Below are 27515 nucleotides of genomic sequence, written 5' to 3' on the forward strand. Positions count from 1 at the left end.
CGGTGCGTGTAATGAGCGTGAGGCACGTCACAATAACTGAATAAAATAAAATAAAATTAAAATAAAATAAATTAAAATAAATAAATAAATAAAATAAATAGTAAAATAAATAATAAAATATAATAAAAAATAATATGCCAAAATTCAAAAACGAATTAATTTATTTATTCTTCTTGGCAAATACCACGTACATTTACACAAAATTCTCAAAAACGGAACCTTATTTTCCATTGCTATTAATACAAATAAATCATTATTTTCAATCGATTCAACATTTATTCTGCAAAAAGGCTACTTCAATAACCAACCTTTACAAAGGCGAGCAGCAGAGGGCGCCAAAGGAGAGCGCACGAGGCGACATTACGAGGGGCACGTTGGAGAATGTAGTTTTTTGATAAAAGAATGAAACGTGAGGTGAGAAAGTTTAGGCAAAAAAATCCTAGTTTAGTAGTACCTTTCTAGTATCTCTGTTTGAGATACTAAAAAGTTTTTGTTTAAAGAAATAGTAAGATTTTGATTTTAAATTAATTCAACATGACGTAACTGTGTCTAGCCTTATTCATCAGCCCGCTTCACTTTGTGGAAACTGTCTGACCTCGCAGCATCATGATTCGTTCGCTCGACACTTCTTCTTCTTCGCGCTCGACAGGAAGAAGGGCAATAAAGTCTTACCCCTTGACTGGGGCTTAAAAATGCAAAAATCTGAAACCACTGTCCAGAGTGGAAAAGTTGAATACTCTCCGCCGTAGTGTTTCCGTCTACACTGCCCAAGACGCAAAACTCTGGTCAGATGTCTGGTCAGATGTCATGGCAAAACATGCTACACAGGTCTCCAAGAACAGTTGATAGTCGAGGTCAGTTAAAATACAATCAATCAGTGAATCTGCCCAGGGACGACCGGTGGAAATTAGCACTGATGCTACAACCTGATGTACAATGCAACTCTCCTGTAAAAGAAATTGATGTAAAAATTGTGCACTGTCCCTGTCTCAAATAAAAATAAATAAATAAATAAATAAGCTCAGGTTGTTTACGCGTTTACGTCACATACATCACCACCGAGCCGCCTGACATGCAAACCCAATTGAATTCCACACACTTTTGCGTCACTGTATGAATGCAGATTTCCTCCCGAAAATGCTCATCTAAACGTGGAATAAAAAGTGAAGACGTGACGCCTCTTTTGCGTCTTCTGTTCAGACCCTCATCATATAAATGTAGCCTTAGACTTAGACAAACTTTATTGATCCTCAAGGGAAATTATTTGGACACAGACGGATCTCATTCTTAAAAGACCTTGTGAGTGTCAGGTGAGAGTGAAACAGCGCTGACCTGTTTTGTCTCCAAATCTGAGCGCAGGATCTCAGATATGATCAGAGCTGCGCTGCGGCCGTCGCAAGAACCTGTCCGACAGAAAACAGGACAAGGTGGAGTTTATCTGATGTACTGTCGCGGCTCTGTGCTGGTTTGAGGACGTGTCCCCGGGGTCCAGCAGAGCCCCGCAGGTGTCCCGTGTCCTCCTCTTATGTCCCTCTAGTAGAACGTGTCTCTGCGGTAGGATGACGTGTCCCTGTTGTACAGAAGTGGAGTTATTATTATTATTATCATGAGATTATTATTATGAGATTCAGGAGCTGGACCGCGCCTCAACTTCCTCCTCAGCGAACCACAGATTATCTCAACCACGACTTCAATTACCCACAGGCCCTATTTATACGAAGCCTGATTCATCACTTCATAGAAACCGTTTGACCTAGAAGTGTTGACAGTAGGCAGGTACTTTTTTTAATTTAACCAATCACTGCTATTTGGTCGTGGCGTATGTAATGCTCCAAATCCCGTAAAAAGAAGGACAAACAAGAAAGTCAGTTTGTTCACTGGTCAAAAGTTTATTTGGTTGAAGACGTTTCTCAGTTCATCCAAGCTGCTTCTTCAGTTCTGGTTAGAATGTTGGTGTTTCTGGAAAAAACTACAGAGGAATTTCAGACAACATGAAATCTTGGTCTATTTCAAACCTATAAACACTTTAAGACAGAAACTGGTCCAACCCAAAGGACAAAACACCGAGCCACAAACAAAGCAATGTGGTCTACTCCATCCAGTGTAGTGAAAACTGCAGAGAAACAAACAGACGCTTCACAAGAGGATGAACCAACACAGACGAGAGAGCAACACAGGACCTGAGTCTGCTGTACATCTCTGTCTAAAAGGACTTGAGTCTCTGTACATCTGTCTAAAAGGACTTGAGTCTGCCGTACATCTCCACCTAAAAGGACTTGAGTCTGCCGTACATCTCTATCTAAAAGGACTTGAGACTGTCGTACATCTCCACCTAAAAGGACTTGAGTCTGCCGTACATCTCCACCTAAAAGGACTTGAGTCTGCCGTACATCTCTGTACTCTGAACACTCTGTCTAAAAGACTTGAGTCTGCGTACATCTCCACCTAAAAGGACTTGAGTCTGCAGTACATCTCTGTCTAAAAGGACTTGAGTCTGCTGTACATCTCGGTCTAAAAGGACTTGAGTCTCTGCTGATCTCCACCTAAAAGGACTTGAGTCTGCCGTACACTCTGTCACCTAAAAGGACTTGAGTCTGCCGTACATCTCTGTCTAAAAGGACTTGAGTCTGCCGTACATCTCTACCTAAAAGGACTTGAGTCTGCCGTACATCTCTATCTAAAAGGACTTGAGTCTGCTGTACATCTCTGTCTAAAAGGACTTGAGTCTGCCGTACATCTCTATCTAAAAGGACTTGAGTCTGCCGTACATCTCCATCTAAAAGGACTTGAGTCTGCCGTACATCTCCACCTAAAAGGACTTGAGTCTGCCGTACATCTCCACCTAAAAGGACTTGAGTCTGCCGTACATCTCCACCTAAAAGGACTTGAGTCTGCCGTACATCTCTGTCTAAAAGGACTTGAGTCTGCCGTACATCTCCACCTAAAAGGACTTGAGTCTGCCGTACATCTCCACCTAAAAGGACTTGAGTCTGCCGTACATCTCTATCGAAAAGGACTTGAGTCTGCCGTACATCTCCACCTAAAAGCCACGGTTCACTCTTTTGAGGAACAGATCTGAGCCAGAGAAAATAATTGGCTTGAGAAGGGAGTGAAAGAAGCTATTTTTGTTAAGAAAAGTAATCCAACTTTAAACAGAAATGCAGGAGTCAGACACCATCTATTTACAACTCCAACTCCTCAAACCTAAATCAAAACAAACAAGAGAACAACAGGTGTAGCCAGGTCAGGTCCAGAGGTGTAGAAGCCCTGAATAATTCTACTACTAAGACCCCACACTCAGTGCAGATCAATCGGCCTAACTAACAAACAAACAAACAAACAAACAGTAACCGTAAAGAAGAAGATGCGTTAGTTTCAGAGTAGTTTCAGTGTAGTTAGCTCCTCCCTGCAGGCAGACATAAGGAAGTGTCCACCAGCGTCTGACCAGAACTGAAGAAGAAGCTTGGATGAGCTGAGAAACGTCTTCAACCAAATAAACTTTTGTCCAGTCGACAAACTGAATTTCTCCTTTTGCCGTTGATTCTACCTGAACGACTGAGGGATTTTTCACACGTTTTTGATAAAATTCACTAAACATTCTCTTTGTTCTGGCTTTAAATCCTCGATCTTTGGAATCGCTGACAACACAGAATGTATGACTTTTCGCTGATTAGCTGGTGCCCGAACTTGCACTTCCGGGGTTTTGTGAACCATCTAGTGTATTTTGATTCCTGACCTAGTCGCTGGAGAGAAATGAAATTGAGTGGAGGCACTAGGTGGCGCCAACCTGACTACTTTATACGACCACCCCGACATCACCTCTGCGTCAGATCTCTCGACCACCTCCCTCCCACCCGTGTGTCTCGTCCGTCCTTCAGCCCCAAAAACATCATCTTTAAAGAGGGAGGTTCTGAATCAGCTGGGTGACCATTCTGGATTAGAACAGAGCCCCATCCTGAGTCTCCCCGAGCCGTCGCATCTGTCCACCGTCAATAAACATCTTAATCATATTCCATTGTTGTGGCGTGGTCCTTTCTAATGTTTTTATTGAAACAGACCGTGTGGAGGCTCGAAACTGCACTTCAAAAAGTTCAAACGTTGCTTTTTCCTGAGGTTTTAAAGTGCCACCACAAAAGTCTCTGAACCTTCATATCAGGCCTGTCTCACAGGTTACTTCTAGGGATGTAACATGAGTGTGTATACATGCACATCAGTAACCCGGTTATTAGCCATATCCCGGTTATGTCAGTGTTCGTGTTACTGCGTTTACACATGCGCACTGAGAAAACCGGGACACTCATATCCGCGTGTACATGATCAAATGGAGTATCCGGTTTCTTGACATAATCTTACAAATGCGCAGGCGCAAAAATGAACTTAAATCAATTTCATAAACCAGGAAAAATACAAACCGTGAGCTCCTTTAGCATAAGAAGCTAAGGAGCTACGAGATCTCCCACAATCCACTGTGCAGATTCTTCATTAAAATCTTCTGCATAAATAAACTCAACTTTACAACATATAAACCATAAACACTATAGACACATCAGCCCGTTTGATCAGATAATTCAGCTCTGATCACATTTGTTTACGTTTTACAGAAACGAAACTTAAGACCGTTTGGCTAATTAGCATAAACTGTTAGCGGTGATAAAAACAACTCGCTCCTTGTGCCGCTGATGTGCGATCAAGTTTCTTTTGGACTAAATGACACGACTCTGTGGATTATGTGTGTTATTTCTGTGACAGAAGAGGTGCTGATGATGGTAAGTGTGTTCTGTGCATATAGAGTATAGGAGATAGTTCATGTTTTAGCTTCTCAGCGTCACACGAGTGCAGGTCGTACGAGTGCAGGTCGTACATGTGCAGGTCGTACGAGTGCAGATTGTACGTGTGCAGGTTTAGCGCAGCTCTTTATTTTACAGTCATTTCACTCGTTTGGTCACTTTATTTATGTTGGTCAATTTATCTATGTCACTACTGTTGTGTTGAGAGGCTGGAAAGTGTCTTTTGGATGCATGCGACTCAATGCGACTTTATGTTGCAGTAACCGGGATACTGCGTTTACATGCCACAGTATCCCGGTTACTATCGGAATAAACCAGCTACAGTATCCCGGTTTCTAATAACCGGGATACTGCCATAACCGGGTTACTGAAACCGGGTTACTGCGTTTACATGCACCATCAAGAAACCGGGATACTCAAAAAACCCGATCATAACCGGGTTATTGATGTGCATGTAAACGCACTCAATAACTGAAATATCGTGATATTGTATCATCAAAAGTCTCACAATAATATCGTGGGCTGTCACAATATATGGAATTTAAAAAGTTGCTTTGCTTACATCAAGGGATAGTTTGGGTTTTTGGACATGTCATCCCCGTCAGCAGTGTCATGCATCCATACTGACTTACCCCCGACAGTGTCCGCTGAGCCGAGATACTGGTCGGTTTTGGTGCTGACAAAAGTAGTCCGGAGAGAAAATAGTACCAAGCGATTATAATGTCTGACTTTTTGGAGGACGAAGGTTTTACGATGCAAATGTTTCACTCTTTTGAATGCATATTGTTTTGAGAAGAAAAACGCTTTATTTTAATGTCCCCAGCCAACTTGCCAGACTTACTTTCGTCAGCACCAAAACTGACCAGGATCTCGGCTCACGGGACGACGCTGCTGAGGGGGATGCCATACAGATTCATGTAAAAAAATAAAAAAAATAAAAAAAACAAACTATCCCTTTAAATGCAGGTTTTACAGTAGCAATAGCTTATGAACATTGGAAACTACATTTCCCATGATTCATTTCAGTGCAAACAACGTGTAGAAATTTGTCTAAAAGTCTGATCAATTTTACACATGTTGGTGCTGTAAAGTCATGGAAAATTCTCTTTAGGTCATGAAAAAGTTACGGAAACGTTTTGGAATTTTGTCAGTGAAAAAGAGTGGGAACCCTGTGTGTGTGTGTTCGTGTGTGTGTTTTTGTGTGTGTGTGTGTGTGTGTGTGTGAAGAGTGTGGGGTGAAGATGTGTTTTTAATAACAGGGCCTGTGTTGAAGTCGTTGATCCTTTTCTTCATAAATCCAGATCGTGGAATCCTCTGATGTAAAAATATCTGAGCGAACATGAGCCGTGGTTTTTTAAGCTTTTAATTAACGTCTGCAGCCCGAGCTTCACTTTGAGCTTCAGTTTGAGCTTCAGTTTGAGCTTCGGCGTCTCACCAGAACAACAAACACGAACACGGATTTTATAACAATTTATTTTATTTATTTTTTACAATGTACAGACAAAAAAATATCAAAACAAAATCTTGTTTTTGGTTTTTAAAGGACAAATACATTAAATATTTGAAAACAGCACATGGAAACAGCGACACAGATTGTCCAAAATATCAAAAGGTTGATGGTTCGATACCTGCTCATCCTTTAAGTCAAATCGTCCCTTGGGCAAGACACTCGAATGCCCGAATGAAAACAACGAAAACAACAAGAAAACATCAGAAATAGAAGTTTATCTTTTTATCTCAAAGGTGCTGGACCTGATTTTTATCTTCAAATAATGACAAACAGACGTAGTTTATTTGAAAAGTTCCTCCTCACTGACCTCACGAGTTCACAGAGTCATAATTTATGTGTTTTTCAGATAAAGATTTGTTTTTTCAGTTTTTGATTTTGTGTTTAAATGAAAAATGGAAAAAATGGAAAACGACCATTTTCAACGTAAACTGAGATGCCGGACTGAACCAGGACTAAACCAGGACTAAACCAGGACTGAACCAGGACTAAACCAGGACTGAACCAGGACTAAACTAGGACTAAACCAGGACTAAACCAGGACTGAACCAGGACGATACTATACTGTTTTCAGTCCCGGTCTGGTCCCAGTCCCAGTCTCAGTCCCGGTCTCAGTCCTGGTCCTGTTCCTGGTCTCAGTCCTGGTCCTGTTCCTGGTCTCAGTCCTGGTCTCAATTCTGGTCTGGTGGCAGTCTCAGTCCCGCACTCATTCCTGGTCTGGTCCTGGTCTAAGTCTTGGTCTCAGTTCTGATCTAGTCCCAGCCTCAGTCCTGGGCTCAGTCGCGATCTGGTCCCGATCTGGTCCTGGTCTCAGTCCTGATTTAGTCCCGATCTAGTCCCGGTCTGGTCCCGGTCTCAGTCCCGGTCTGGTCCCGGCCTCAGTCCCGATCTAGTCCCGGTCTCAGTTCCGGTCTCAGTCCTGGTCCTGGTCTCAGACTCAGAGCTGGTCTGGTCCCGGTCTAAGTCTTGGTCTCAGTTCTGGTCTAGCCTCCGTCTCGGTCCCGGTCTCGGCCCCAGTCTTTTCACAGTCTCAGTCCTGGTCTAAATCCTGATCTCAGTCCCAGTCTGGTTTCAGTCTGGTCCCGGACATGTTTTAGTCCTGGTCAGTCCTAGTTTAGTCCTGGTTTAGTCCCGGACAGTCCTGGTTTAGTTCTAGTTTAGTCCCGGTTCAGTCCTGGTTTCGTCCTGATTTAGTCTTGGTTTAGTCTTGATCAGTCCTGGTTCAGTCCTGGTTTAGTCCCGGTTCAGTCCTGGTTTAGTCCTGATTTAGTCTTGGTTTAATCCTGATTCAGTCCTGGTTCAGTCCTGGTTCAGTCCTGGTTTAGTCCTGGTTCAGTCCTGGTTTAGTCCTGGTTTAGACCTGGTTCAGTCCTGGTTCAGTCCTAGTTTAGTCCTGGTTCAGTCCTGTTTTAATCCTGGTTCAGTCCTGGTTTAGTCCTGATTCAGTCCTGGTTCAGTCCTGGTTCAGTCCTGTTTTAATCCTGGTTCAGTCCTGGTTCAGTCCTGGTTTAGTCCTGGTTTAGACCTGGTTTAGTCCTGGTTCAGTCCTGGTTCAGTCCTGGTTTATCAATTTTTTCCATTTTTCATTCAAACCCAAAATCCAACCCTGAAAAAGTGAATCATTATCTGTTTTTTTCATTTAGTTTTTTTCATTTCATTTTCTTATTTTCGGTTTTATTTCTGAAATAAACGACTGAACGACACTCAGATTCTTCTCGGTTCAGGTCAGACGTGTTTTCTCTCTTCGGACTTTCGTTTCGTTGAATAAAATCCCTTGAGTTTGTCGGTGAGTCTGGAGCTCAGATCTGCAGCAGCGAGTTTGTGCGTCGCAGATAATTAGCATGAGTCCACATAAAAACAGCCGAGCGTGGAGAGCCCAAAAACCACAGGAATGGACTATTTCTGCTGTACCCATTGGAAATAACAACAGCATAAAAAAAAACAAAAAAAAAACCCTCTTGGTCCGGTTACAATCCGCCTCGAGTCCAATCCAGGCCGGGTCAGAGACGGGTCTGAAGACTCTTTCTGTTTTCCTCCTTTTTTTTATTTATTTTTGCGATTTTCAGGCAAATATCTGTCCAGATCTGCACAAAATCACGCGAAATATAACAAATATTTTTAAAAAGTGTTGAAAATCTGATACGTTTTTCTAAATAAAATTAAAAGTAAGAACGAAAAAACTGCGATTTTCTTCATTATTTGTCGCCAAAATCAAACAGAAAAAAACAGATAATGATTCATTTTTTCAGTTTTTGGTTTTGTGGTTAAATGAAAAATGGAAAAAACAGATAATGGACTAAACCAGGACTAAAACAGGACTGGACCAGGACTAAAACAGGACTGGACCAGGACTGAACTGGGACTGGACCAGGACTGGACCAGGACTGGACCAGGACTGGACCAGGAGTGTCGTTACAGGCCCGCATAGACTGTCAGGTGATCAGGACTGAGACCAGGACCAGTTCTGAGACTGGGATTAGACCGGGACAAGACCAGAAGTGAGACTGGGACTGAGACCGGGACTGAGACCGGGACCAGGCCGGGACTGAGACTGGGACTGAGACCGGACTGAGACCAGGACCAGGACCGCAGACTGAGACCCGAGACCAGAGACAGACTGAGACCAGGACTGAAGACTAGGACTAGGACTGAGACCAGTTTGTCTTTGGTTTAGTCCTGGTTTAGTCCAGCATCGCAGTTTATTCATTTTTAATCCAAAATCAAAAACTGAAAAAAACAAATCATTATCTGTTTTTTTTATTTTGGTTTTGGAGACAAATAATGAAGAAAATCTTTTTGGTTTTGATTTGCTGCACTTCTGTCCATTGTGAAAAAAACATTAATCACACCTGATTCTTATGTCTCCAGAACCTCGTTTTGGTCTCGTTTTGGTCTCGTTTTTGTCTCTTTAATGTTTTTATTTCGACAGTTTGACCAGCAAATCTAGTTTTATTCTTGAAAATTTGACAAAAACAAACTGAATTGAAAGAAAATATATTTGACCTCAGATCGTGCAGCCCAACTTTTCAAAACAACATTCTCTTTCTCTTTCTCTTTGTGTCCAGCTCCTCTTCCTCCACCGCAGCAGCAGAACCGTCGCTCCTCAGCCTCTCCTCCGTCTCGTCTTCGTCAGGTCTTTTTCTGTTTGTTTTTGTGTTTGTTTTTTCTCTCTGTGCTGTTTGCGCCGGGGCGGAGGCGTGTCCGTGCACAGAGCTCGCGGCGGCTCTAGGATCTTGGACTGGGACTGAGACCGGACTTAGACCGGGACCAGATCAGAGCTGAAACCAAGACTGAGACCGGGACCAGGACCGGACCGGGACCAAAACGGGACAAGATCAGGGCTGAGACTGGGACTGGGACCGAGACTGAGACCCGGACTGAGACTGTGACTGAGACCAGACTAAGACTGAGACTGAGATCAGGACCAGACCAGGACCAGACCGGGACCAGACCGGGACTGAGACAGGACTGAGACCAGGACCAGATCGGGACTGAAACCGAGACTGAGAGGGACTGAGACAGAGACTGAGACCGGACCAGATCAGGACCAGACCAGGACTGAGACTGAGACCGGGACCAGATTGGGGACTGAAACCGAGACTGAGACCCGGACTGAGACTGTGACTGAGACCAGGACTAAGACTGAGACTGAGATCAGGACCAGACCAGGACCAGACCGGGACCGAGACAGAGACAGAGACTGAGACCAGGACCAGATCCGGGACTGAAACCGAGACTGAGACCAGGACCAGATCAGGACCAGACCAGGACTGAGACTGGGACTGAGACCAGGACTAAGACTGAGACTGAGATCAGGACCAGACCAGGACCAGACCGGGACCAGACCAGGACTGAGACCGGGACTGAGACTGAGACCGGGACCAGATCGGGACTGAAACCGAGACTGAGACCGGGACTGAGACCGCAACTGAGACCAGGATCAGACCTGGACTTAGGCCGGGACAAGATCAGGCCTGAGACCAGCACTGAGACCAGTTTAGTCCTGGTTTAGTCCTGGTTTAGTCCTGGTTTAGTCCTGGTTTAGTCCTGGTTTAGTCCAGTTTATTCATTTAAACACAAAATCGAAAACTGGAAAAACAAATCATTATCTGTTTTTTCATTTTGGTTTTGGAGACAAATAAAGAAGAAATTATTTTTTTTTTCCTTCTTATTTTTGGTTTTATTTTGAAAAACGACACACAGATTCTTGACACTTCTGTCCGTTTTGAAAAACATTAATCACACCTGATCCTGTGTCTCCAGAACCTCGTTTTGGTCTCGTTTTTGTCTCTTTAATGTTTTTATTTCGACAGTTTGACCAGCAAATCTAGTTTTATTCTTGAAAATTTGACAAAAACAAACTGAATTCCCCAAAGAAAATATATTTGACCTCAGATCGTGCGGCCCAACTTTTCAAAACAACATTCTCTTTCTTTTTGTGTCCAGCTCCTCTTCCTCCACCGCAGCAGCAGAACCGTCGCTCCTCAGCCTCTCCTCCGTCTCGTCTTCGTCAGGTCTTTCTCTGTTTTTTTGTTGTTGTTTTTTCTCTCTCTGTGCTGTTTGCGCCGGGGCGGAGGCGTGTCCGTGCACAGAGCTCGCGGCGGCTCTAGGATCCGAACAGCGCCTGCTTGGTGTGGAGCGTGTTGTACATGAGGAAGAGGTTGAGGGCGACGGAGGCGAGCAGCGGGAACACGGTCAGACCGGAGCCGAAGCCTCTCCACGGGCTGCACACGTTCAGACTCACCCAGTACACCAGCCTGAGGACCAGAGCACAGCGGTCAGGACAAACACGGGACACAACAACAAAACAGCAAAATAAAAGCAAAAACAGAGAGATAAGAAACCGTTCCAGAAGTTTCCATAGACGGTAAAGGCAGTTTTCGATTTTGCGTTTAAATGAAAAATGGAAAAAATGGAAAACGACCGAAAGAGACGCATAAAAATCTGTGTGTCGTTCGTTCATTTGTTTTTCAAAATAAAACCAAAATTAAGAAAATGAAAAAGCAACGATTTTCTTCATTATTTGTCTCCAAAACCAAAATGAAAAAACAGATAAAGATTTGTTTTTTTCAGTTTTTCGATTTTGTGTTTAAATGAAAAATGGAAAAAAATGGATAACGGACTGAACCAGGACTAAAACAGGACTAAACCAGGACTAAAACAGGACTGGACCAGACTGAGATCAGGACTGAGACTGGGACTGAGACCGTGACCAGACTGGGACCGAGACCGGGACTGAGACTGGGACTGGGACTGAGACTGGGACTTAGACTGGGACCAGACCAGGACCAGGACTGAGACTAGAACTGAGACCAGGAACAGAACCAGGACTGAGACCGGGACTGAAATTGGGACCAGAGTGGGACTTAGACCAGGACTGAGGCTGGACCAGACCAGGACCAGGACAAGGACTGAGACCAGAACTGAGACCGGGACTGAGACTGGGACCAGACTGGGACTGAGACCGTGATTGAGACCGGGACTGAGACCGGGACCAGAACAGGATCAGGACCAGGACTGAGACCAGGACTGAGACCAAGACTAGGAACAGGACCAGGACTGAGACTGGGACTAAGACCGGGACTAGACTGGGACCAGACCAGGACCAGACTGTGACTGAAACCAGGACTGAGACCGGGGACCAGACCGGGACTAGGACTGAGACTAGAACTGAGACTGAGAACAGGACCAGGACTGAGACCAGAACTGAAACCGGGACCAGACCGGGACTGAGACCAAGATCAGGAACAGGACCAGGACTGAGACCAGAACTGAGACCAGGACTGAGACCAGGACCAGACTGGGACAAGATGAGGACTGAGACTAGGACTGAGACTGGGATTAGACCGAGACCAGACCAGAACTGAGGCCAGCATTGAGACTGGGACTGAGACCAGGACCGGGACTGAGACAAGATCAGGACTAAGACCAGGACTGAGATTGGGACCGAGACCGAGACCAGGACTCAGACCGGGACCAGACCTGGACTAAGACCGGGACTGAGACCAGAACTAAGGCCAGGAGTGAGACCAGGACTTAGACCAGGACCAGGACTGAGACCAAGACTGAGACCGGTTTAGTCCTGGTTCAGTCCGGCATCTCAGTTTATTAATTTAAACCCAAAATCAAAAACTGAAAAAACGAATCATTATCTGTTTTTTTCATTTTGGTTTTGGAGACAAATAATAAAGAAAATAGTTGTTTCTTCATTTTCTTATTTTTGGTTTTATTTTGAAAAACAAATGAACAAATGACACACAGATTCCACTCACAGTCAGAATGTTTATTTTTCTAGATATTTTTGGAGCTTGAGTAAAAATCTGTTCAAAAATCACAGTGCACAGCCGGATTAAGTCTAAATCTAAACTCACAGGTCGGTCATTAATAAACCTGGTGTCGTGTGTGTGTGTGTGTGTGTGTGTGTGTGTGTGTGTGTGTGTGTGTGTGTGTGTGTGTGGTCAGACCGGATATTTGAGTCTTGCCGGTGATAGTGTTTCAGGAGGAAGTGTGCACACGACAGACGTTTTACTGGATATAACCCTGTGCGGCCGCCGCTGCTGCTGCTGCTGCTGTGGTTGTTGTTGTCGGCGGTTGCCAGGCAACGGCACCCAGCTGGTTTATATCGAGGCCGTAAACCCCGGAGAACAATGAGCCTGTTTACTGTGACAAGACCTGCTCCCAAACACACACACAACGCACACACGAACAAACACACGAACAACAAACACACAACGAACAAACACAACGCATCATCACAAACAGACCTGGAGATGTGTGTTTTTTTTGTTTCTTTCACACACGTTTAACACACAAACCCTGCAGATTTACGCTGAGTTCTTCTCTCAAACTGAAAAACTAGACTCCTAACACCTTCACTTGATCATTTCACTCCTCAAATTGTCCATAAAAGGAGCTGTGAACTTGAAAACTGCCACAATCTGACATCACGAGGTGGAACTTTAATCTTTGGACAGACTATAATGGACACAGAGGTGGGACCAAGTCAACGTTTTGAAAGTATCAAGACTTGGACCTCAAGTCCGAGTCAAGTCCCAAGTCAAAGACAGGCAAGTCGAGTCTCGAGTCACTGGCCCATAAGTCCCAGTCAAGTCCAAGTCATCTGATTTGAGCTTCAAGTCACTGTAAGCCTTTAAAACCAAACATACACATACAACTTTGATTTTTGCAATTTATATTAATTTTAAACTAAATTCTACTGAAAAAGTCATAGTATATTTATATATGAGTTGTAGAAATGCTGTTTTTTTCCTTTTTAAATGTCTTGACAAGCTCTGAGTGAATCATTACGGTCAGAATAGAAAGAATTCAGATTTAAAAGTGCTAAATAAGTTATTTTGTCGTGTGTCTGCACTGAAATGGAAGGATCAGGTTCTACGTTGTTCACTCTGTTTTACTGTATTGTACTTTATATTACTGTATTATATTGTGTATTACTGTAGTACATTTGAGAATACTACATCACAGTACTTCAGTTACATCCAAAGTAACAAACAGAGAAGTGGGAGAGAAATGTTCCAGTTTGTTCTTGTAAAATTCAGCACCACATTTATCAACTGGAAAGAGAAAAGTATTTTCAAAAACCATAGTTTTTTCAGAAGAGTCACAGGGCTCTAGTCCGAATCAAGTCCCACGTCACTGACCTTCAAGCTGAAGTCAAGTCCCGAGTCTTGGTCCATTTTATCAAGTCAAGTTTCAAGTCCTAAAAATAGCAACTCAAGTCTGACTCGAGTCCAAGTCACGACTTGCAAGTTCCACCTCTGACAGGCTGCGCTCAGACTGCAGCCTGAAGTGACCCAAATCTGTTTTTTTTCTTCCCTCTGCTCCTGTATCTGATCTTTTAATGACAGTTTGAACCACACAGGACACTTGGACATGTGCTCCTAAAACCGATACATATCTGATCTTTTAACATGCGACTTCAGTCTGAACGGTCAGGTCACATTCATCCCACCTCCACGTCAACAAACAAGTAAACAAGGTAAGTTTTTGTGTAGTAACAAGCAGTGTTGGGAGTAACGCATTATAAAAGTAACGAATTACAGTAATGCATGACTTCTTGCTGTAACGCAGTAATGTAAGGCATTTACAGGGGAAAAATAGTAATATTTTACTCGGTACAAATATGAGTAACGCGCGTTACAATGTTTTTTTTTAATCTGGATTGAAGTGGTGGGTTTTTCTTCATACAAATTCGCTAAAATCACCTCGATATCAGCAGCGGTGAAACGCATGAGATGTGCCCTCGTAGACCTTCAGGTAACCGCGGGCGAAAGGACCGACACAGAACTCCACGCTGTTTAGACCTGGTTTAGACCTGGGTCAGTTCTGGTTTAGACCTGGTTTACACTCGTCCCTCCCTCTATCGCAGTTCACTTTTCGCGGTCTCGCTGTTTCGCTGATTTTTTTTTCTTTTTTGTGCAATTTTGCATGCCTTTTTTTTTTTACATTGTATGAATGTGTATTGCGTCCCTCCCGCTGCGTCTTGATTGGCTGAGGGACTCCTGTCTCCTGTACAGTACAGAATGTGTTCAGCTGCCAAATTTAAATACATGTTCAATCTGTATCAGTGTGATTCTGAAGTGCTGTACGGTTGCAAGTTTTCTCCCCGACGAAACCCACAACGTCGACGAAACGTTCTGCACCGACAAAGGCTCCTGCACTCGCACCCAAAAGGCAGAGGAAGATGCAAACCATCACACAAAAAGTTGGACTTCTGGACACGCTGAAGGAAGGTAGAAGTTACGCGCTGTAACAGACTCTTGCACCGGCTCGGGTCCCTGCAAATAGTTGCTGAAATCAGGACCGCGACCCCGAGCAGCAGGGTCCATAAAGAGCGATCGGGTGACAGCCGCTCTTACCTCCGTGAGGTGTGGAGCAGAGCCGCTCCTTTCTCCTGCGGTCACCTTCAAGACCGTCCCGACAGTGAGTCCTGTTTTAGTCCAAGTTCAGTTCTGGTTTAGTCCTGGTTCAGCTCTGGTTTAGTCCTGGTTTAGACCTGGTTTAGTCCTGGTTCAGTCCATATACAGCGCAAAAGTTATTTTGGTGAGAGTAACTTAAAGTAATGCAATAGTAAAGTAAAGCCTTACATTTTAAATGCAGTAATATTGTAATGTAACAAATTACTTTGAAATGACTGTAATAGGTAATAAATACCGCATTACAGTTTCAAAGTAACTTGCCCAACAGTGGTAACAAGCACCTGTTGCGAGCGGAAGCACTAGGTGGCGTCATCATCATCATCATCATCATCATCGTGTGGTGTATGTGTCAGAACAGAGTCTAAATAGTGTTGCTCATTCTGCAGTCGTGTTTTAAGAAGCACATAAACACAAACATCCTACGCTGGCCCAATCCTCGCCTGCAGGAGGAAACTGTTTAAAGGTTGTACAGAGGATTTTTTTAAGGGAAGTGAAAATACAGTCCTTTTTCAAATGTTGTGCATGCGTGACACCACCTTCCTCCTCCACAGCTCCTCAGTAGAAACACCTCCTCCCGCCTCGTTACTCCAGAAATCACGCTTGTTTACAGTCAGTGCGCGTTCAGAATTACTGTTGAAGTGACCCGTCTAGAAGTATTTTAGCGACCGACGCGTCAGTTTTTAGACCCTTTGTCTCTCTGGAAGGAATCTCCAAGAATCACCTCAGTTTGTCTTCGCTCCTTTTCTCCTTCTCTTCTTCTTTCAGCGACCTCAAAAACCGACTTTCTTTTGCGGCGAACTGGTCGTGGATTCTCGTCCGCCATCACAACAAACTTTGTGCGAACTGCGAGGAAGCGACAGTTTGAAAAAGCCTCTAAGAACCGCTGCATAAACCACGTAATCCCCACACGCCGACGAGTCAGTTACACTAGAAACGTAGGGAGTTTGATTGACAACAGCCAATAGAAAATGAGGCAGCCTTGTTTCCTATTGGCTGATGATTATCTGGCCTCAACACGTCCACAGTTGATCGATTTTCTTTTTTTTTTTTTTGGTCATCATAATTACAAGGCTGCTGCGTCTCTGTAATGGTATTTTAAACTTCTCATTGACAATTTAAAACTGAAAAAAAATCCTCCATACAACCTTTAAGATCACTGCTCTGTGCAAACACTCAAACACTCAAACACTCACAGACACAGACACAGTTTCAGCTCCTGTTTTGTTTTGTTTGTTCCAGTTTATTCGTCCCCTGAGAGCTGCAGGTGCTGTGTATATTCGGCCTCTCTGCATTTGGGTTTCGTTCGCGTCACATCTCAACATTCTCGAGTCTCTGTAGTCAAAACATCGCCGGAGGGTCTGGACTCTCAGGTGGAGTGTGGTGTGAAACTGTCGGACTGCAAATTTGTTGACCTGGTTTATGGTTCGTGTTTCTGTCGTTACTGGGCAATTTGTGTGTCATTCGTTTATTTGTTTTCAATATAAAACCGAAAATAAGAAAACGGAAAAAAAAAAAAACTATTTTCTTCATTATTTGTCTCCAAAACTAAAATGTAAAAATAATAAAGATTTGTTTTTTCAGTTTTCGATTTTGTGTTTAAATGAAAAATGGAAAAAAAAACTGACGTTTCCTGTTTACGTGACTTAAACTGCGATGCAGGATTGAACCAGGACTAAACCAGGACTGAACCAGAACCAACTGAACCAACTAACAGGACCAGGACTGAACCAGGACTAAACCACTGGACTGAACCAGGACTGAACCAGGACTAAACCAGGACTGAGCCAGGAAAAAACAGGACTGAACCAGGTCCAACCAGACCAAAACCAGACCGGGACCAGACCAGGACTTAGACAGGGACTGAAACCAGGACTGAAGCCGGGACTAGACCAGGACCAGGCCGTGATTGAGACTGGGACCAGACCAAGACCAGACCGGGACCGACCAGACCTGGGAGACCAGGACTGAGACCAGGACAGACGGGACCAGACCAGACCAGACCGGACCAGACCAGGACTGGACCAGACTGACAGGAACCAGGACTGAGACCAGGATCAGACCGGGACTGAGCCCGGGACCAGACTGGGACCAGACAGACCGGGACTGAGCCCGGGACCAGACTGGGACCAGACCAGGACTGAGACCGGAACTGAGACCGGGACCAGACCGGGACCAGACCGGGACTGAGACCGGGAACAGGACCAGGACTGAGACTGGGACCAGACAGGGATGGAAACCAGGACTGAGGCCAGGACTAGACCAGGACCAGGCCATGATTGAGACTGGGACCAGACCAGGACCACACCGGGACTAGACTGAGACCAGACCGGGACTGAGACCGGGAGTGAAAACTGTTTAGTCCTGGTTCAGTCCGTATGCAGAGCAAAAGTCCGACATCGCAGTTTAAGTCACGTAAAAGGGAAACATCCGCTATCTGTTTTTTTCCATTTTTTATTTAAACACAAAATCAAAAACTGAAAAAAACGAATCATTATCAATTTTTTTCATTTTGGTTTTGGCGACAAATAATGAAGAAAATAGTTGTTTTTTCATTTTCTTATTTTTGGTTTTATATTGAAAAACGAATGAACGAACGAGACACAGATTCTGGGCCGATCCACATGAAACTAAAACCGTCACCAGTGTTGTTCCAGTTCACACTTTTCATGAACTAGTTCAAAGTTCAGTTTATTTTATATTTAGATGAGATCTGTAAATGAAAGGCTGCATTTATTTTTCAAACTGACTTCTAGTTTACAACAACTTTACAAGATCCACTGTTGGACAAGTGACTTTAAAACTGTGATGTTTTATTTATGACTTGTTACTGTCATTTCAAAGTCATTAGTTACATTACAATATTACTGTATTTAAAATGTAAAACATGACACGACTATTGCAGCACTTTTAATTTACTCTCACCAAAAGAACTGTTAAGATGCTGAACTTTTGTGCCGTATATGGACTAAACCAGGACTAAACCAGGTCTAAACCAGGACTAAACCAGGTCTATACCAGAACTGAGCCAGGACTAAACCAGAGCTGAACCAGGACTAAACCAGGACTAAACCAGAACTGAACCAGGTCTAAACCAGGACTAAACCAGGACTAAACCAGAACTGAACCAGAACTGAACCAGGTCCAAACCAGGACTAAACCAGGTCTGAACCAGGACTAAACCAGAGCTGAACCAGGACTGAACCAGGTCTAAACCAGGTCTAAACCAGGACTAAACCAGGTCTAAACCAGAACTGAACCAGGACTGAACCAGGTCTAAACCAGGTCTAAACCAGGACTAAAACAGGTCTAAACCAGAACTGAACCAGGACTAAACTAGAACTGAACCAGGTCTAAACCAGGACTAAACCAGGACTGAACCAGGTCTAAACCAGAACTGAACCAGGACTAAACCAGAACTGAACCAGGACTAAACCAGGTCTACACCAGAACTGAACCAGGACTAAACCAGGACTAAACCAAGACTAATCCTGGACTAGAACTTGGAATCTAGGACCGCCCCTGAGAGAACCCGAGTGCGGTCGTGCGTCAGCTGCGTTTATCTCGGTGGAGCGTGGGCTTCTGCGTCGGTCCTTTGGCTCAGGATCACGGTTTACGCGGGCGAACCTCCCGTGTTTCACCGCTGCTGATATCGCGGTGATTTTAGCAAATTTGTATGAAGAAAAACGAAAAACCCACCATTTCAATCCAGGTTAAAAAAGCATTGTGACGCGCGTTACTGACATTTGTACCAAGTAAAATAATACACGCGCGGAGCAGCACGTCCTGTGCGTGTAGATTTCAGAAAATAGGATCCATCCTATTTTTTGACGCTCTACACGAGCGTAGGCGCGTCTCCCCGTCAAAATCCACAGAGAGCATGTATCTGTTGTTGTGTTTGTGCATTTACCATCAGCACATTGTCTCCCTGGGCAGTTCTGTATCATGTGAAAGAGCCCAGATCCACATACACTGTTCATTAATGCTTTGAAATTTACTTTTGAAATCCTTGCGTTTGCCGTGGTTCAGTCTGTACAGAAGGTAAATACAAGCAGCTAAACGCGCCCAGTCAAGTTTGATTGACTTTCCCATTGAGAGACACAAGAGCCGTACGTTCCTAAAGCTGCCGGTGGAGTCGCCTTCGCGTTGACACGCGGCTGTGGTTTCGCGAGGTGAAGTGCGAGCAGATCGACACTCGTCAGGTGAAAACAAATTCCGACGTTTAACTGAACCCCAACAGTGACGTACGTCGTTCATCACACATAATTTGAACAAATTCACGTTCAAGTTCTTGATTTACAAAAGTGTTGCGTTCAGTTCAAAGTTCACTGAAAAATGAACGCGTTCTTTTGAACTCGTTCATGCACAACACTGACCGTCACAAAGTTCAGCGTCTTCTGTCGGTTTAAATAAACTAAACAGAAATCATCTTTTTCACCTCCGCTTCAGAAAGTGGAGCCATTATTCAACCGCAAACATGCAATTGTTGTCAGCTGAAAGGACTTTAAGCCGGAAGATTAACATGAAAAGTTTAAAGAGCTGATCCTTCATCATCACCATCGATCACCGGGATCATTCTCTCAAAAACATTCAATACTCGGGGGGTTATTTCCTCGAAGTCGCTAAACAAGTCCAGGCTTATCATAAAATAAAATCCTGACCTGAATCTACCTCCATCTCCAGTTTAAACCTCTAGTCGTTCCATGACAGAAATAAACCTGAGTCTGAACAAAGAGAATTCAGGTCTGATTTGACTAAACGAGAGAGAAGAATTCGTGTGTCATTCGTTCATTAGTTTTTCAATATAAAACCAAAAATAAGAAAAAGAAAAAACAACTATTTTCTTCATTATTTGTCTCCGGAAACAGATAATGATTCATTTTTTCAGTTTTCGATTTTGTGTTTAAATGAAGAATGGAAAAAACAGATAACGACCGTTTCCCGTTTACGTGACTTCTGTGACTGCGATGTCGGACTGAACCAGGACTGATCCAGGTCTGGGACCAGATAGAGTGTCCCGGTTTCTTGACATAATCTTACAAATGCACAAGCGCAAAAATTAACTTAAATCAATTTCATAAACCAGGAAAAATACAAACCGTGAGCTCCTTTAGCACAAGAAGCTAAGGAGCTACGAGATCTCCCACAATCCACTGCACACATCAAACCAAACAGATTCTTCATTAAAATCTTCTGCATAAATAAACTCAACTTTACAACATATAAACCAGAACCACTGTAGAGCCACATCAGCCCGTTTGATCAGATAATTCAGCTCTGATCACATTTGTTTATGTTTTACAGAAACGAAACTTAAAACCACATGACTCATTAGCATAAACTGTTAGCGGTGATAAAAACAGCTTGCTCCTTGCGCCGCTGATGTGGTTCAGCTTTTTTTTTTGGACTAAATGACACGACTCAGTGGATTATGTGTGTTCTTTTTGTGACAGAAGAGGTGCTGATGATGGTGAGTCTGTTTCTGTGCGTGTGTTGTACAGGAGATAGTTCATGTTTTAGCTTTTCACTGTCACACGAGTGCAGATTGTACATGTGCAGGTTTAGCGCAGCTCTTAATTTTACAGTCATTTCACTCGTTTGGTCACTTTATTTATGTTGGTCAATTTATTTATGTCGCTATTGTTGTGGTGAAAGGCTGGAAAGTGTCTTTTGGATGCATGCGCACTCAAGTTTATGTTGCAGTAACCGGGGTACTGCGTATACATGCCACAAGTAACCCGGTTACTATCGGAATAAACCAGCTACAGTAACCCGGTTTCTAATAACCGGGTTACTGAAACCGGGTTACTGAAACCGGGTTACTGTGTTTACATGCACCATCAAGAAACCGGGATACTCAAAAAACTCGATCATAACCGAGTTATTGATGTGCATGTAGACGCACTCAATGTCTCTTCAGATAGAGCAGTGCCTCCAGTTAGCTGTGTGTGTGTGTGTGTGTGCGTGTGTGTGTGTGTGTACGTGTGTGTGTGTGCGTGCGTGTGCGTGTAAGTCTCACCGTCCCAGCACGAACATGACGGCCATGACGGGCACCATCATGAGGTGCTCGTGGGGCAGCAGGGCGCACAGGATGAGCATGTTGAGGCCGTAGAGCAGCAGCAGCTCCAGGGACGAGCTGATGAAGATCTGCTGCAGGGAGCGACGCGTGGACGAAGGGTCGTGGAGGTCGAGAGAACCGCTGCAGAACTGACACAGAGCCCCCACCATCATGGCTGCGACGGGAAGAGAAAAGAGAAGAGAGAAGAGAAGAAGAGATCAGCACCAGGTCAGGTCACAACTGTTTTACAAGTGTTTTCATCAGAGGTGAAAGGACAATACAGCTAAATAATCCTGAATCTTCTTAATCTGGTCACACTAACCTGTATTCCACTGAGTCATGTCTTTTAATCCAAGACAGAAATTTAATGCATCAGCGACACAAGAGCTGTAGTTTTATCTTTGCTGAGTTTATGCAAATTAGTGATGCAGTTTTAAGTTTTGTTTCTGTGAGAGTTGCACAAAACTGAATTAAACACATTATAATGTCAAACAGCTGATGTGGCTCTAGAGTCGTTACGGTTTATATGTCGTAAAGTTGAATTTATTTATGCAGATTAGTAGTGCAGATAGTAATAATAATGATGATCATTTTAATATAATAACGTTAATGATTAATCGATAATCGATTGTTAATTCTTCCGACGATCGATTAAGAAAATTTCATTGAATGCCCATCCCTAGTTAGGAGTGCACGTAGGTTTAGGGGTTAGTGTTAATTTAGAAGTTAGATCAATGAGGAAGATGCATTCGTGGGGCACGGCATGTGCAGAGCTCAACATGGCCAGGGTGCGGCGTGGCATAGGCTCGAGCGAGGGCCGATTATTGCCACTTGCGGCTATTATTATTATTATTATTATTATTATTATTATTATTATTATTATTATTATTATTATTATTATTATTTAAAAGATGCCTAGGCCATGATGTTTAATAATGTGGACATTAACAGCCATGTTAAATATCCAGTGTGTCTTATGGAACGTTGAGAGGAGAATCACATTCTACTGAGGTTCTGGGCCTGTTGATGGTAAAGAAATCATCACAGATCCATTGATTTTGGTTGGATTTTTTTGTTTTTTTTTCTGTGGAATGACTATACTGTTTGAAGAAAAGAATGGCATATTGGCTGATGTCAAAACTTGGGGGAATAGTTGATTGCCAATGAAGTAAAGATGAAAATACTGGAAAAAAGTGAAAAAATGCCTTATTTTCTGGCATTAAATTGAGCCAAAATCATGTAGAAATGTGTTTTATGAATGTTGTCACCACATGTTTTCTTTGCATCTGGAATGTATTTGTAGGCAGCTTACCCAATCCACTGAGGATTTGAGGAAATTTTTCATTTTTCAAAATTTTCTATCACAAAATGAAGGTCACCGACACTAAAACGGCCACAATTTTTTTTCGCGATATTTCCGGAAGAGCAGACCCTCCAATTATTGGTCCTCAGGGTCACAGTTAACAAAGAAAACACAAATAAAAAGTGTGGCAGGCGATGTCAGGTTCAACCCATTTTCTAGAGCTTTTGAGAAAGAATTTAGATTTAAAAGTAATTCACAGTTATTTTGTCATGAAGTCTGCACTGAAACTGAAGGATCATGTTTTTTGTAGTCCCCTCTGTTTTACTCTATTGTACTTTATATTACTGTATTTTGTTCTGTATATACTTTAACATTTCAAACATTTTTTAGGAAAAGCATCAAGTCTTCTCAATTCCCAACTCATTGACCTCCAAGTCCAAGTCGAGTCCCAAATCTTAATCCGATGTGTTTTAGGTCAAGTCCTTCTTCAGACAAACTTCACATTGTGTCACTGAAATACAAATTTGGGAGCTTCAGAGAACTACAGTGTGGATTTATTTCTTCTTTTGCACAGTTTTTGTCTCTGGACTCAGCACGCGGTCGCATTTTTTGTCGGACGTCCACGTCTCTATCCACCAGTCGTCTTTAAAAATACTCAGTGAGGTCCCACACGGAGACAGGATTCCAGGTCTCAACATCAGACCAGTGCTTGGAGACGGGGGGCAGACGGGGGCAGACGGGGGCAGACGGGGGCAGACAGGAGCAGACTGTTTCCATTTCAGACTGGGCAGGAGACGTCTGTACGCTCCGGGAGAACAGTTCTGCTCCGGGCCCAGGCTCAGGCCCAGGAGGCGGCGGAGAAAATGAGAGGGCCCAGCGCCGCATTCCCAGACAGAAGCAGAGGAGCGGCCCCTGAGCCCTCCGGAGCTGTCACCGGGCCCCGCGCACACGCCGCCCGCGCACCCGCCCGCGCACCCGCCCCGCGCACCCGCCAGGAACGCACTGGGAATGTGGGAGGATAAAGATCAACCAACGTCACAATAAACAAGCGACTCAGAGTAACTTTTCTCTTGACTTCATGTTCGCAAACTGAGACTAAACTCTGGCTTAATTAAAGATGCACTGTGTAACTTTCCGGTTGCGGGTCCGTCATCTGCTTGTTTCTATGGATACGTCGTTGCTCTGCCTGGAATGTTCCACAGTGTGACATTAAACAGCTCGACTTTACATTTATTAAATTACAGGTGGTTTTATCACATAAAAATACCTAGAAAAACTGACATTCTGACTGTGAGCGGCGTCGCCTCTCCACAGATCTTTTTTTTTTTTTACAATTTTATTTATAAATTTCGATAGCACATTACAGAGGATGTATATCAAACATCATATTTATGCAATTTTTTCCAAAAAATAACCCCAAGAAAAAACAAAACAAAACATAGAAAAAATAAATAAATAAATGAATAAATTAAATTAAAATAAAATTGATTAATAATAATAGCAATAGTAATAGTAATAATAAAGTAAAAATAAAATAAAATAAAATAAAACACTTTATATTATAATAATAATAACAAATTAAAAAACAGCAGATAATACAAAGACAGATAAATCCACAGTCCATTTTATATGTGTCCATGTATTTCAAAAATTGCTGCCATGTTTTTTCAAATTTTGTGGTCGAACCTGCAAGTGTAAATCTCATCTTCTCAATGTGTAAAAAACTCATAAGGTCGTTTATCCATTGGTCATCGCTTCCTTCCTCCTCAAGTGCCTCTCCACAGATCTGACCTGTAACTTTGTCTGGTTTGATCTCCGTGAAGATAGAAAGGTTTAATGCCGTACTGCGAAACATTCCAGACAAAGCCATAGCATCACGGAGAAAAGCATTCGATGGACTCTCCGGCAGAAAAGTTTTAAGCGAGACTAAACCCAAAATTAAGCCAGGATTAGACCAGGGGGGTTTTCCATCAAAGTGGCCTAACAAATCCAGGCTTATCCTGAAATCCTGAGTTGAATCTGAAACATGCTCACAAATATCACCAGTACACAGTTATTCCTCAGTGTACACGTTCAATTTTCAGTTTGAGAGAAGAACTCAGCCTAAATCTGCAGAGTTTGTGCGTTAAACATGTGTGAATGAAACAAAACTCGACTCCAGGTCTGTTTGTGATGAGGAAAAAACATCACACTGCAAAAAAGCTTGGCCAAAATTTAAGATCTAAACATTTAAATCTATCAGAAAACGACTTAAAAGTATTAAAATTATCTCTTCGCGCAGCAAGATCGTTTTACTTGATGAGTTCTCCTCTAGACAATGTAGTGTTTAAAGGAATAATGGAAAAAATGGATAACAGACTGAACCAGGACTAAACCAGGACTAAAACAGGTCTAAACCAGGTCTAAACCAGGTCTAAACCAGGACTAAAACAGGTCTAAACCAGGACTAAACCAAGACTAAACCAGGACTAAACCAGGTCTAAAACAGGTCTAAACCAGGTCTAAACCAGGACTAAAACAGGACTGAACCAGGACTAAACCAAGACTAAACCAGGACTAAACCAGGTCTAAAACAGGTCTAAACCAGGTCTAAACCAGGACTAAAACAGGACTGAACCAGGACTAAACCAGCACTAAACCACGACTGAACCAGGACTAAACCAGGACTAAACCAGGACTAAAGCAGAACTAAACCAAGACTAAACTAGGACTAAACCAGGTCTAAACCAGGACTAAAGCAGAACTAAACCAAGACTAAACTAGGACTAAACCAGGTCTAAACCAGGACTGAACCAGGACTAAACCAGAATTGAATTAGGACTGAACCAGGACTAAATCAGGACTGAACCAGGACTAAACCAGGTCTAAACCTGGTCTAAACCAGGACTGAAACGGGACTAAAACGGGACTAAACCAGGACTAAACCAGGTCTAAACCAGGACTGAAACGGGACTAAAACGGGACTAAACCAGGGGGGTTTTCCATCAAAGTGCCCTAACTGTGCTTTATGTGTTCACAGTGACCAGATGAGGAGACCAGATCAATGGAGCAGAGACATCACAGAAAATGGGCCAAAAATGTGATTTTTTAAAAATGATCTGACTAAACGAGAGAGGCGCCACAGCGCACACCCGCAGAGTTTGATCTGAGCCACGGAACTTTTCCAGTCATTCTGAAGTGAAGAGCGAGAGGACAGACACAACTCCTCCTCCTCTCCTGTTCGCTCCGTGGACAGAGGCGGCTGCAGACTCCAGAGTCTGGTTAATACGCCCAAGGAATGAAGTTGTCTGACCTCTTCCCGATGCGCGGTCGTACGTGCAGAGTTTAAGTTCGACTGTGTTTAAAAGTGAAGCTGTAACTCTTCACATGTAGAAGAACCGATAAAATCCACGCAGAGCTGTTTGCAGTTTGACAGGGAGCGAGAGACGAGGGAATGAAGAGAGAGACACAGACGTGATGAAGGAGCGAACAGACAGAACCCACAGTCATCCTCAGAGTCCAAACCAGCGTCTGTGTGTGTGGAAAAGCTGCTCTGCCTCTCACAACAGACACATGTGCAGATCAGATTGTGTGAGAATTAATAAATACACCACAAATCAGAGAGCCTCTGCCATCCTTTTTTCTGTTCTACAAGAACTCAAGCCCTTTGGTCTGATGAGCAACTGTAAGTTTTGATCCAGTGCAGCACTTCAGTATCCTTATTTTTACATGTATCATCATTTGAATGAAATAATGTCCATCTGCTTTCATACGGTTTGGGTCTTTTTGATGATGCAGCGTCCATGCACACGTGTGTCCTGTGTGCAGGAGTGTATGGACTGTAAAAGTATCAGACAGAGACAGGTGTGTGTCTGACACTGGTGTGTGATGCACAGGCTGAACCTTTGGACTAAACTGTTTCTTTAGATGTTTTTGGAGACGGAGCTAAAATAATCTTGATAGTTCATCTGACCTGGTTTGTGTCCAGGTGTTTGTGACTGTGGCATCTCAGGTCACCTCTGGTCAGGTCAAATAATCCAGACTTTAGCTTCCATTTATTGAAAAACCTCCTGGACTAAACCAGGTTTACCTCAGAATGAAACTGATGAATTAAACTTAAATTACATAAAGTTCAAGCGTTTGTCTGGTAGGTCCAGACTGACCTTTTGTCCAGACTCACTTCCTGTTTGTTACACAGCAGCTCGAAGTTTAACTGTGTCCTTTAAACCTTTATGTTCTGACTCATGATTTGAATCAGGTACAGACACTTTAAACTCACCACTGACCAGAAAAGATGGAAACAAAAAAACAAGAAAAAACAGGCCTGTGTTTTTGTGTTTATGTGTTTTTGTGTGGTTATGTGTGTTTGTGTTTTTGTTTTTGTGTCTTTGTGTTTTTGTATTTTTTTTAATGTTTTTTTTTTGTGTTTTGTTTGTGTTTTTGTTTGTGTTTTTGTGTGTTTTTGTGTTTTTGTGTTTTTTTTGTGTTTTTGTGTTTGTGTTTTTGTGTTTGTGTTTTGTGTTTTTGTGTTTTGTTTTTTTTGTTTTTGTGTTTGTGTTTTTTGTGTTTTTGTTTTGTTTTTTTGTGTTTGTGTTTTGTGTTTGTATTTTTGTGTTTTGTTTTTTTTGTGTTTTTGTGTTTGTGTTTTTGTGTTTGTGTTTTTGTGTTTGTGTTTTTGTGTTTTTGTGTTTGTGTTTTTGTGTTTGTGTTTTTTGTGTTTGTGTTTTTGTGTTTGTGTTTTTGTGTGTTTTTTGTTTTTGTGTTTTTGTGTTTTTGTGTTTGTGTTTTTGTGTTTTTTTTTGTGTTTGTGTTTTGTGTTTGTTTTTGTGTTTTTTGTTTTTTTGTGTTTGTGTTTTTGTGTTTTTGTGTTTTTGTGTGTTGTGTTTTTGTGTTTGTGTTTTTGTGTTTGTGTTTTTGCGTTTTTGTGTTTGTGTTTTTGTGTTTG

The 27515-nt window shown here is 42.9% G+C and overlaps 1 protein-coding gene across 1 annotated transcript in view; it reads right to left on the bottom strand.

Moving 5' to 3' along the window:
* Positions 1 to 10773: 10773 nt before the first annotated feature.
* Positions 10774 to 27515, bottom strand: part of LOC110166464 (transmembrane protein 79-like) — a 34815-nt gene continuing 18073 nt past the window's right edge. The window contains exons 5-6 of the mRNA XM_055165257.1: positions 21250 to 21463; positions 10774 to 11051 (exon numbers count right to left, since the gene is read on the bottom strand). Of these exons, the coding sequence (XP_055021232.1) occupies positions 10901 to 11051; positions 21250 to 21463 (365 nt within the window). The 3' untranslated portion in view covers positions 10774 to 10900. The remainder of the gene's footprint in view (positions 11052 to 21249; positions 21464 to 27515) is intronic.

This window comes from Boleophthalmus pectinirostris, unplaced genomic scaffold, assembly GCF_026225935.1.
Source record: "Boleophthalmus pectinirostris isolate CB_2022bp ecotype Guang Dong unplaced genomic scaffold, ASM2622593v1 HiC_scaffold_7, whole genome shotgun sequence".
NCBI classification, from domain to species: domain Eukaryota; kingdom Metazoa; phylum Chordata; class Actinopteri; order Gobiiformes; family Gobiidae; genus Boleophthalmus; species Boleophthalmus pectinirostris.